The following is an 11,270-nucleotide window of genomic DNA, read 5'->3' on the forward strand; positions in this document are numbered from 1 at the left end:
TTAAACAACCAGAATATAAATTATCAACCTTAAAAATATATACACCGTAGGAAAGAACACCTGGATTTGTTTGGGGGTTTTTTGGAACTGTGTATCAAACACAGGGCTTTGAGCTGAGTAAGCCCTCTACAATAGAGCTGGCATTTGCCTTAACTATTGAGATCAAGTAGGAATTTTAATCATTGGAATTGAAGAAGTACTGCTCAGGCTGGCCTTGCACTTACTATGCAGCCCAGACAACATTCTTTCATGCATATATACAAGAAAATGCACATGGGAACATGACTGCAATAACTGCAGTTTGTTACATATTATCTGCCTTCCAAGTTTAGGTTAAATTACAACAGAAGTCAAAGTACTGTTACATGATTATTTTAAGATCACAATCTTCTGATGTTTAAAAATTAATTTCATAAATAAGATGACTTCTATTTTAAAACAGTTGTTGTACCTGTGGGTAAACTTTTGATGGCACAATGGATAATAAAATCTTTAATCTTAAGATTTTATATGTCAAAGGTGAAATCAATTTCATATTTCATAAAAATTCACATCTAAAGATTAAAATCAAACAGCTAAGTATATTGCAATTATAGAATCAACTTAAAAAACTATAAAGAGGAATCTAAGTTTTCCTAAGAACTTCTTCCATTATCATGACAACTAGATCTTTCTGATAAAAAGAACTGAAAAGGAAGAGATAAAAATCAATCAGAAAACATTACTGGAATAAAAAACCCAAATCTTCATGAAATTTTCGTATTTTCATCTGCAAGAAGCCGAACTTCAGTAATTAGTATCAATTACTATAAATTGGACTTTATTATTTCAATATACTATGCATGCAATGATATAATTCTTACCATTTTTGGTTACCAAAAACTGTTTCCCTGTTGGTAGATATGCCTTCACTTTCAATTCTTCCCCTGTAGCCCTTTAAAAACAGTGGAAAGCACAAAAATACAAAATATTGTAAAAGTCAAATGTGTAACAGATATCCCATGAAAATCTCAAGACTATTAAGGCTGTATTTCTGTGGAAATTGTTTTAGCACGGTTAGGGAAGTCTGCCGTTAAATAAGGGCACAGAAAAGCATATACTAACATGAGTAAAATATATTGGAAGATGCAGACAAAAGGAATTTGTATTTAATATTAGGCTAAAATGGTAGACTAATAGAACTAGGAAACTATTATACTTGCTTCTAAACAAAAATAAAGTGCAGCTCGTTCATAATGTAACCCATCATACCACCTCTCAGACAGTCAATATCAAAGTACTGCTTGTTTTGAGATAAGGGCAAGGGATGGAAAAGTTGTATATTACACACAAAGTAGACAACTAGCAAGATCCCTTACTCCCTAGAAGTGGGGATGGGTTGGGGAGGCTAAGGGGGTAGTGGTTGAATATGAGCTACATGAAAAAACTTCTTCATAGAACCTATCTCTTTGTACAATGACTATACCCTAAAAACTTTTAAAATCCCTCTTCCTACTGTTGTTTAAAATTGAAACTAAAGGTACTGAATCAAAGATGGTAGTACTGGAAATAATACTTAAAAGCAAACAACAAAATCTTGTTACAGCCCGTAATTACAGGATTCCCAGCTCCAACATGAGCTATTCATTATCAATACATTCTTTAAGGCTACCATTACTGTTGCCACCTTATAAATGACAAAGCTAACATTTAAAAGGGTCAGAGTGCTCACAATCAGTAATCAAGGCTGGCAGAGTCAGGATCAAGTCACGTGACCGCAGGACTCTTCTTCACCCACTCCTCCTATGAGTCAGGACCAACTGCTAGTGATTTGCAGTGCTCTGGCACCTCTCTCTGTGAATCTGCTCGGTCTTCTGTGCTCCATCTACTAGACCTGGCCAGGACGAGCTGGCATATGGTGCCGTCACAAGTATTAACACAAAACCTTAAGTTATGCTGCCTTTTCAAGCCTCTTCAATTTAAACTCATAGATTTGAGAACAAGATCAAGCCATGAATATTATGTATAAACCTTATGATCTTCTTTCAATAAGCTCAACTATCAGATTCAACACTGGTGCCTGAAGTTGTAAGAGAGGAAGGAGTTAAAACCATGATGGCTTATGTACACAAACATATCAGCATGCAAATATTTGTTTCTGGGACTACTTTAAAATTATTACTCCTTGGCCCCAGCAATTCAGACAAAAATGTAGGCCCTGTCATGGAGTATGACTGAGTTCTCAGTTACAGTTTAATTATTTCAACAATCACAATTTATAAAAGTGAAGCTGGCCAGTATTTCAGTGGTAGCCACCTGAGTTCAATCTTTGGCATCCATGAGGTAGGAGAGAAATGACTCCCACATGTTATCCTGTGACCCCCCACATGCATGCTCTGGCATGCTGAACTCAAACACACACACACACACACACACACACACACACACACACACAAATTTTTTAAAAATCTATAAATATAGTAATCATAACTAATACCTGTTAAAAGGTATTTATACACAACTCCCCCTTGCTGTGCTATACTTGCATCAAATAAGTTCTTCTAGCCAAGTAAGTGTTACCCTATTTCTATACTTATTCGCCTTGAAAAGGATGGAGATATGTGGATAAATACACACCAGAACCTAATTATAGCAAGAAATTTAGAACACATTAGAGAGCTTCTAAGGATTTTTAAATTTTAGAGCAAAACTACAGACATGTACACATATTAATAAATGAAGCTGGCAACCTGCCATTTCTTGGTAATACCCTATAAGACACACAGCAAATGATAAAAGCCAGTGACAACTATTTCAGGTACATGTTAAAAACAAAGATGAAAGGAACTACAGGTTTAAAATAATTCAGGTGATTAAATTCTTTAGCTAAAAAGGAAATTAGAACCAACTACATCCTTGTCATCCTAGAATCCAACAATCAGTACTGTATCTTTCAAGTATAACTAAAAGCATCATTAACAAGAAGATCCATGCTAAAACATTTATACAACATATACATGAAAACAGTTGATTATATAGACAACTATGACCTAAACAAAACAGTTCAGCCACTACTGAAATAACAGTTTAGAAAAAACCCATCTATTAGTACTAAAAATAAACTTTTATTCATTTTAAAGCATATTTGTGTTAAATTACTTTAGTATTTAAAAGTAATGTTAGTGAAAAAATTAATTATAATTCTTTATGGGCCTAGTCCCAGGTGATTTCCAAAGCAGGACCTCAACATTCACCTGTGATGTTAAAGTTCAGGTATTATATCTTAAAAAACAAAAAACCTCCATAAAATCTCTGCATTCTTCATAAAATGTTCAAATTTATTAAACTCCTAATATTTTTAAAAGAACCAAAAATCAGACATAAGGAGAATAAAGAAAATACTAGCAAAGGAAGTTAAGTGGATTTGAGTGTCCACACTTTGTGCTAACAAAGTAAAATACATGACACCTATTCTCCCCCGACCCCGCATTTCACTGTTTTAGTAGAAGAACCTAATGAAAAAGGCTATGGTCGCTCATCATCCTACTTTTCATGTGCTAACCAGTTTACAAACTGTGACCCTAAAGCTTCATCACTTTTCCAATTTTCACTCAACATTACTTACCATTGCCATGTTGGACAGTGGTGGACTAAGTGATCTCCAGCTGCCACAAACTATGCAGGGATTGCAAGGAATATGGAAAAAGCGGAAAAGATACATTGAACATCACTGAGTACAGGATGGCAAAATACCAAACTGATCACCCTGCCTGGGTAACTCTGAGAATCAATAATCAATTAAAATGAAAAAAGCACAAAGCCTGCTTTATCAACCTGAAGGTTTTCAATTAATAAACTTAAAGTTTTGTTTAGCACCTATAAAACCTCAATTTTGGAAGAAAAAAAAAAAAACATTGTTATCATCTCGTTTTGTGTTCTGTGTATCCCTGACTGTTCTGGAACTCGCTTTGTAGACAGCCTGGCCTATCACCTGCTCTGCATCCCAGCGAGGCACCACCACACCCGGCAAACACTGTTATCTTTAACTCAAGTTTTATTATCAAATCATGTTTCAAACCTGATATGAAATTGCCAAAAGTAAGGCAATGAGCCTCAAGTGTTAAAATCTATCTTGCAATTCGACAGAGTCCTGTTAAGGACTGGAAACTCAAGGAAGATGTTTAAAGAAACAGATACAGGTCTAATGTCAACCCATTCATTAAATTACAGTGTTTTCTTCTTCCTCCTATGTTATTTCTCAGTTCTTTCTATTAATTTATTTATTTACTCATTTTTAATACAGGAAACTTATCACTCTACTCTCTCTCTCCTCCCAGGACCTCTTCATACAGCCCCTAGCCACCATCCCCATCTCTTCTCTGAGAAGGCGGAGGACCCCTGGGTACCAACCAACCCTGGTACATCAAGTCCCTTCAGGACTAGGCACGTCCTGTTTTGCCTGCATGTATGTTTGCATTCTTGATGTCCGCAGTGGTCAGAAAAAGGCATAGGTCCCCTGGAACTGAAATGATGGATGCGCGTCTTCATGTGGTTGCTGGAAACCACACTCAGGTTTTCTGCACTATCTAGTGATCTTAATACTTTAGCCCTCTAAGATACTTTTTTTTATTTTCTGGTGGTTCTGTGGGAATCAAACCTGGGGCATATTAAATAAGCATTCTGTGTCTCCCCCAGCCCTGAACCAATATTGAAAAACAGTTTTATTATATTCTTAAAAGGATTCATTAAAAAAAAACAATTATAGTATAGTAACAACATGGGTTGAAGGGTTGGGAGGAACTTAAGTCCTAGACTAACTTTGAAAACATCTACAAAATCAGGCTTTGGGTCCACACTGGATCTCCGGCACCTCATCACACCAAATCTGGTGGCAGACACCTGTAATTCCAGCATTTCTGAGGTAGAAGCAGGAGGACCAAAGAGTTCAAGGGTCTTGTCAGCCACCTGGTACATTCCAGATTAGCCTGGCATACATGAGACAGTCCAAAAACATTTTAGAGGGAGAGGTGTAGAGGGAGAGGAGGAGAAAAAGAAAAGATCTAAAAGATTCCGTGGGCATTCTGAGTAAGCTGAACATTATATAAGCTTTCATTTTTCATCACGAAAAAATTCAGACTCAGGAAAAAGCAATTTAATATTTAAAAATGTCCTAGTTCACATGAACCTAGCTGAAGAATACTAACTGCTTTAAATAAAGAAAACAAGAGTTTTCGAGGCAGAGCTACATTGTAACAACTGGAAAGATTTGAAAATGCTTTCCCAACTGCCTCTATTTCACAACACTTCTAACCTAGAACTCTGTACTTGTGGATTATTACACAGCACAAAATCAGGATACACATCATATTCTCAATACCTTTTGAAAAGTTCTATCTAAAAGTCAATTTTCAATTGAGAGAGTAAAATTCAGCCACATAAGCACTCAGAAAATAGCCTAGTTAAGTGATAAATCACCAAAGTTAAGATACGGCGATATTATTCCAAACATAAACTTTCTTCTTCAGTTAATGCATTTGGGGGTTACCACAACCAAGTGTTGCTTTTAGCTGTGCAGTTGTCAGGAATTTGTCAACACACAGTAACAAGTTAATAAAATGTAAGCCAAAGAAATTATTGAAAATGAAAATTCATTAATTATACTGCCTTCAATCATAAGACATTAATTTTATATAGTGGTCTCTTGATAGTAACTATTTAAATATAACAAAACATTATGAAATAAAACTGAAAAAAGAAACCCACAGAATTCCACCAATAATTAGCACATGTGGATGTCTGTCCTCATTAGCAGAAGCCATTATTACTACTTTCAAAACTTAAGTGAAAGAACATGTTACAGTCAAATTTCAAATCACCAATTGCTTATAGTACCTTTTTCAATAGTAAATATTCTTCTGTAATGTTTTTCGATACATAATACTGGTTAGTACTGTAACCAACAAGATACAACCAATATTTGCATTTTAGCAAACACTATTCCTCAACTAACCTTTAATTCATGTATCACTATTTAAATTAGTTATAGCTGCATTTCCTTTTCCCCAATAGATACAGTATCACCCTGCCTCTCTTTTGAAACAAAAATCTTTCCACATTTCTCAATGAAAACAAAAAGAGAGCAAGAAACTGGTGGGTAAGAGCCCAGAAATAAAAAGAAACAAATTAAGGACTCAATTCAGTATGTAGTATTTATCCCAAGCAAATCATACCTTCCCATTGTCTTCCCTCTGGCTCATTCTAATTTAACTCAATCCTTTAATTAAGCTCTATCTGAGCCTAGCATTACATGCTTTATACCTAATTAAGCTAGTTTTGCCTTAGTTTTTTTTAAGGGAAAATTCATACTAAATGGGGCTATTAATTTATTCATGTTAGGATGAATTTGTTTTAAAACAAATTGATTCTATGGAACTGCAGCCAATAAATAGTTATATTCACACAGTAAAGATACAGCAAAGTATGCAAGCACAGCATATGATTATCTTTGCTCTTGATTTCAGATAATTAAAAAGCCACAGCTAAACAATGCCTGTTTGAGAAGAAAATTAATGAGATCCTTAAAAACAAAACTGACTTTTAAAATTGATATTGAACATATTACACCCATGCAAAGTAAGTCCTTTCAAAGAATTTCTATTCCAAACCCCTCATTTTATACATGGGTAAATATGATGCCTAGACCTATATAGCTAGCTGATTTGCCTAACGTGAGAGAAATTAGACAGATGGTTCTAGAAAGCACACCCCATAGGCTCTTTCTACATTTCATGTCTTTAGTAAGAATAAAGGCAGTTTTTAAAAAGTCTGTAAAAATGTCTGATCAGTACAGTAAGCCATTATTATTAGGCCTCAAAATGAACTTGATTGAGGAGAGTAGCACCATAACTGGAAAGCGAAAGATCAGTTAATTCTCTGGTTTAAAGCCTTTTAATTTAGAGCCAGAGCCAGAGCCTCATCACATAATACAGCTTATTTTATGTTTCTTACAAAACAAGGAATATGATTCTATTGCTAATGAATGTTTTCAGTGAAAACTGGAGATCAATTTTAAATAAATCTGTTGCTTTTACTAAAAACAAGTAACTGTAATACAAACATAACTATTAATAAAATTGAAGTCCCTGGATAGTTTGTCTGGGGGGTGAACTATTAATGAGATCATAATGCAAACTTGTTGAACAAATAAAATGAAGAAGTGAAATTCAAAATACTGCTCTATGGGAAAAGTTTAAAAAGTATAGGGAGCAAGTAAACCCCCCACAGTTCTAACCGTACTTAACTTTCAGCACAATTTGTTTAGCAGACAAAGTGAGAACATGGTAAAATACTCAGTGTCGACTATGTAAAACTAAGCTAAATGACAGGAGAAAATCACTATCACGTTTTCCACACAATATCATAAAATATACATTTGGTCTAAACAGAGCCAAGACAGGGAAGGCCAGAGCCAGCAGGGTATATCCTGACACAGCAATAAAGACCAGTACACACGGCTATCTTTTCAGCTCCCCTTCCCAACCATCTCTTCCACACAGTTTAACTACAGAGAAATATGAGAAGCAGCAAAACAAAAAGATGTTCAATATCATCTGCTAAGGAAAGTAGAAATTCTCTTAACCTAGTTATTATAGTTACCTAAGTATAGTTTTAATAAAGACGTTTTCTAATAAAGAGAAAAAGACACTAGTCTAAAATAATTCTAACAATATAAAGGCTTTAGGGTATCTTCAACACTCACCTCTTCTGGGGTGATTACACCTGTTTCCTTAAATTTTGATTCCTAAAGAGGGCAGAAAGGATAAAAGTATTAGACTATGTTCACACTCAACTAAAAATTATCTTAGGGACAAATATTTGCCCCTCCTAGACAATGAAGAATATATTATGAAACAAACAAAACACTAAAACCTAGATATACTGTGTATAGCACTGGTCCTTGCTAACAAAGACAAATGGTATAATGTACAAATGTATAATGGAGATGCATTGCAAGAAATCGCAGTACAATCTGATCAGTGCGGTTTTTAAAAAGCATGCTAATATTTAGAGCACATGTTTAGTGGTCCTGCGTGGTGAACAAGCCACTTCATCACCAACAATGTTTTATTTAAATTGAGTTATATTAGAAACCTGCAGAAGAAATCTTTAGTATTCAATATTCCCCATTATTCTCATCTCCACCATAATTTTTTCCTCTTGTTCTGATTTACTTTCTTCTGGATTAGGTCTTGTTATCCAGGCTGAGCTGGTATGTAACTCAAATCTTCCTGCCTCAGCCTCCAGAACACTGGAATTCTAGGCACTGTGTCACTACCGCCATGTCCAGCTTAACCATGTTATCGCCATGTTAAACTTTTAACAGAATTTTCTCCTCTGAAGCAACAATGCTATTGACTAATTTTTGTTCCACATTTCTACTTACAAGATTTTGTGGTACAGTCTACAAAATAAAAAAATCCATTTGTAAATATTTTTTATTCGATAAATATTTACCACTATATGACAGTACTATTTGAGACAATGTGCTATATGCAGAAAAATAAATCAAACTCATCTTTATACCAGGAAGAAGAAAAAACATTAAGTAGGGGAGAGGTAGTATTAAAATTAAAAAAACAAAACGACAACAAAAAAAAAAAAACCCTCAACTAGGAGTTCAACTTAGCACCTCCAGAACCCAATGGAATTTCAATTGGCTTGGTCTTGTACAGGTAATCATGGGCACTCTGAGTTTGAGTTTATCAGTCTCAAAACTCCAAAATACTTTCAAAGCAGTCCTCCCAACCTCTGGCAGATGATGGGCTGCAATGAGAAGATAAGTCTGTTTTCTTCAAGTTGTGGCCCCTGGTAGGTTGTCCATGCTCCAATGGATGACCCTATACACAGATGACCCACAACCTACATACAAGCAGCAGTGATTGGGCTCAGAGGATTAAAAAGAAAACATGAAATTGACAGAGGTATATGGTGAGGGTGACCTGGAAGGAATTGGAGGGATGGATGTAATCAAAATGCATTGTACACATGTATGAAATTCTCAAAAAATAAGAAATAAACATACATACATACACACACACACACACACACACACACACACACACACACACACACACACACACATATATGATAGACAAAAGACCAAACCATAAGGCTGTTTGGAGTAAAAGCACTGCTGGCCAAGGGAGGAAAAAAATTCTAGAAGCAAGTCTGCTTGATGGAATTCTAAGGAGGGAAGCTATGCCAAAGTACTCACAAGATAAAGGAGACTGGGACTTCTAATATCCAAAGAAATCCTTCAAGATCACTATAAGGGTTTTTGCTTTACTACACAGCTGTCATCTAAACAAAGCATGCCATCTCTAAACCTTCACTTCCTAATAAAACATCATCATGTCTTTCTGGATATTTCCTTTTTTCTCTTTGCCTTCCCTTATCTAGGAGGTATCAGTAAGGATTCTTTTCACAGGAGTGACAAGGAGGGGCCATTAATCCTGCTTTCTTTTCTACTAAAAACATATGCCACACATTGCCTCCAAGCATGGCAGCAAAACACTTTAACCTCAGAACTTAGGAGGATATCTAAGAATTTAAGGTTAGCCTGGGCTACACAATGAGTTCCAAACCATCTACATCTACACAGTATATATTTTTGATTCCTCAAAAACAGTTCTACAAGTTAACAAAATGCAAGTGGTATACACAATAGCCATTTTATATTTAATTGAGAGGTATTTTGCTCATCTCTCCCCCAGACTAAAATTAAACTGATGGCACATTATTAAAACACTGTAAATCTAGACAGATACAATATTCTGGAAACATAACATACAAAAGAAGCATTTAATTCCAATGTAGAAATTATTTTCCAATTCTCAAAATAGAAGAGTAAATGTTAACTAAAATGACTGTCACAGTAAACATATAAATAAAACAAGATTCTCATTTACAATTGTTCCGAACTCTTCAAACTAGATCCAAAGATGTATTATTTTCAAAAGTATTTTAGAAATAATTATTGAAAAGCATCCCCCCCCTTCACAAGGAAAGATCGAACAGCCTACTCAGCCTATTAGCAGATTTCACCCCTGCACTAAGATTGGTAAAGTTCTAACTGAAAGCTATATACAGAACAAAAACTACGTAAATTAAATTATCTTCTCATTTACTGCTCCCTTTTTGCAAAGCAAAATCCATTTACCCTATGTAGCCTAGAAGGTGTTAAGAAAGCTCTACACGAAGCTCTGGAAATTTACTTTGGAAAACAAGTAATCATCTGTGTTAACAGCTAACCTATCAACTTTTTCACTTAAAAATGTTAGAGTGTTTCCAATCTATACAATATACAATCCGGTGTGCTGAACTGTTGCTGGAGTCCAAGATTAATAACCAGTTACGGAAACTTTAAAGGCTTGGGAAACTACAAGTTTAGCTCAAAGTTAGTAACATGTTACAATTCACTATGTTCCTCTGAAACCTAAAGAAGTTAGGAATTAGACCACCCGGAAACCAAAACTTCCTATGAAACTTGGAAGGAAAAGTGCCATACTTGTTAGCCACCAAGCTGTCATCTCTTCAAAGGTTAACCCAGTTTACCGCTTTAAAAGACTTTGAATATCAGGACCTTAGTACCTCCTGCTCCGCACCACCTCGCCTAGCACTCCAAGGTACTGAGGAATGATCGGTGGAGACAGCAGGCGCCGAGCTTCACTCTAGTTGAAGCGGGGAAGCCAGCAAGCCTTCTACACTGGCCCAGAAGCCCAAGCCAAGAGGCAGCACCCAGCCGCGCGTCCTGTCCCTCCACCTTCTAACACACCCGTCCACGCTGGGGACCCGGACTTGGGCGGCCAATGCAGAGCAAGTCAGACCCTCCCCGCTTACCTTGAGGACCGGGGTCAGGTACTCGGCCACTTCCAGAGCCTTTCCCTTCACCGTGTTGATCACATTCTGCATCCTGGGACCGGAGCAGCGATGGGGCACGGAGAGACTGTCGCAATCCGGGCCAGGGAGTCAAAAACTGCCCCGGACGTGCCCGACTGGCATCGAATCCCGCAGCGGCACCCGCCCGGCCGGGAGGGAGGGGCGGCGGCACGCGGAGGCCCGGCCCAGCTGTCACCTGGCCGCGACAGCAGAGGCCCAGCCGGCTGAGCGAGAGACGGGTGCGCGCGCAGCCCCCGGCCTTCTCGAAGCTGTCTTTCGTCCCCCAAGCTCCACTTGAACCCCTTCCGGCTTCCCCTTCCTCTTCTCACACTCTCCCAACAGCCCCGCCGCCT

General features: G+C 36.9%; 1 protein-coding gene across 2 annotated transcripts in view; it reads right to left on the minus strand.

The window, feature by feature from the left end:
- Positions 1-11,269, minus strand: part of Atg3 (autophagy related 3) — a 28,333-nt gene extending 17,064 nt beyond the window's left edge. The window contains exons 1-4 of one of the 2 annotated variants that reach the window (NM_134394.3): positions 10,879-11,269; positions 7,739-7,780; positions 3,605-3,654; positions 864-934 (exon numbers count right to left, since the gene is read on the minus strand). In NM_134394.3, the coding sequence (NP_599221.2) occupies positions 864-934; positions 3,605-3,654; positions 7,739-7,780; positions 10,879-10,950 (235 nt within the window). In that variant the 5' untranslated portion in view covers positions 10,951-11,269. The remainder of the gene's footprint in view (positions 1-863; positions 935-3,604; positions 3,655-7,738; positions 7,781-10,878) is intronic. The other variant, XM_039087948.2, reaches the window with a different exon arrangement.
- Between the last annotated feature and the right edge of the window lies 1 nt (position 11,270).

This window comes from Rattus norvegicus, chromosome 11 (assembly GCF_036323735.1).
Source record: "Rattus norvegicus strain BN/NHsdMcwi chromosome 11, GRCr8, whole genome shotgun sequence".
Taxonomy (NCBI): domain Eukaryota; kingdom Metazoa; phylum Chordata; class Mammalia; order Rodentia; family Muridae; genus Rattus; species Rattus norvegicus.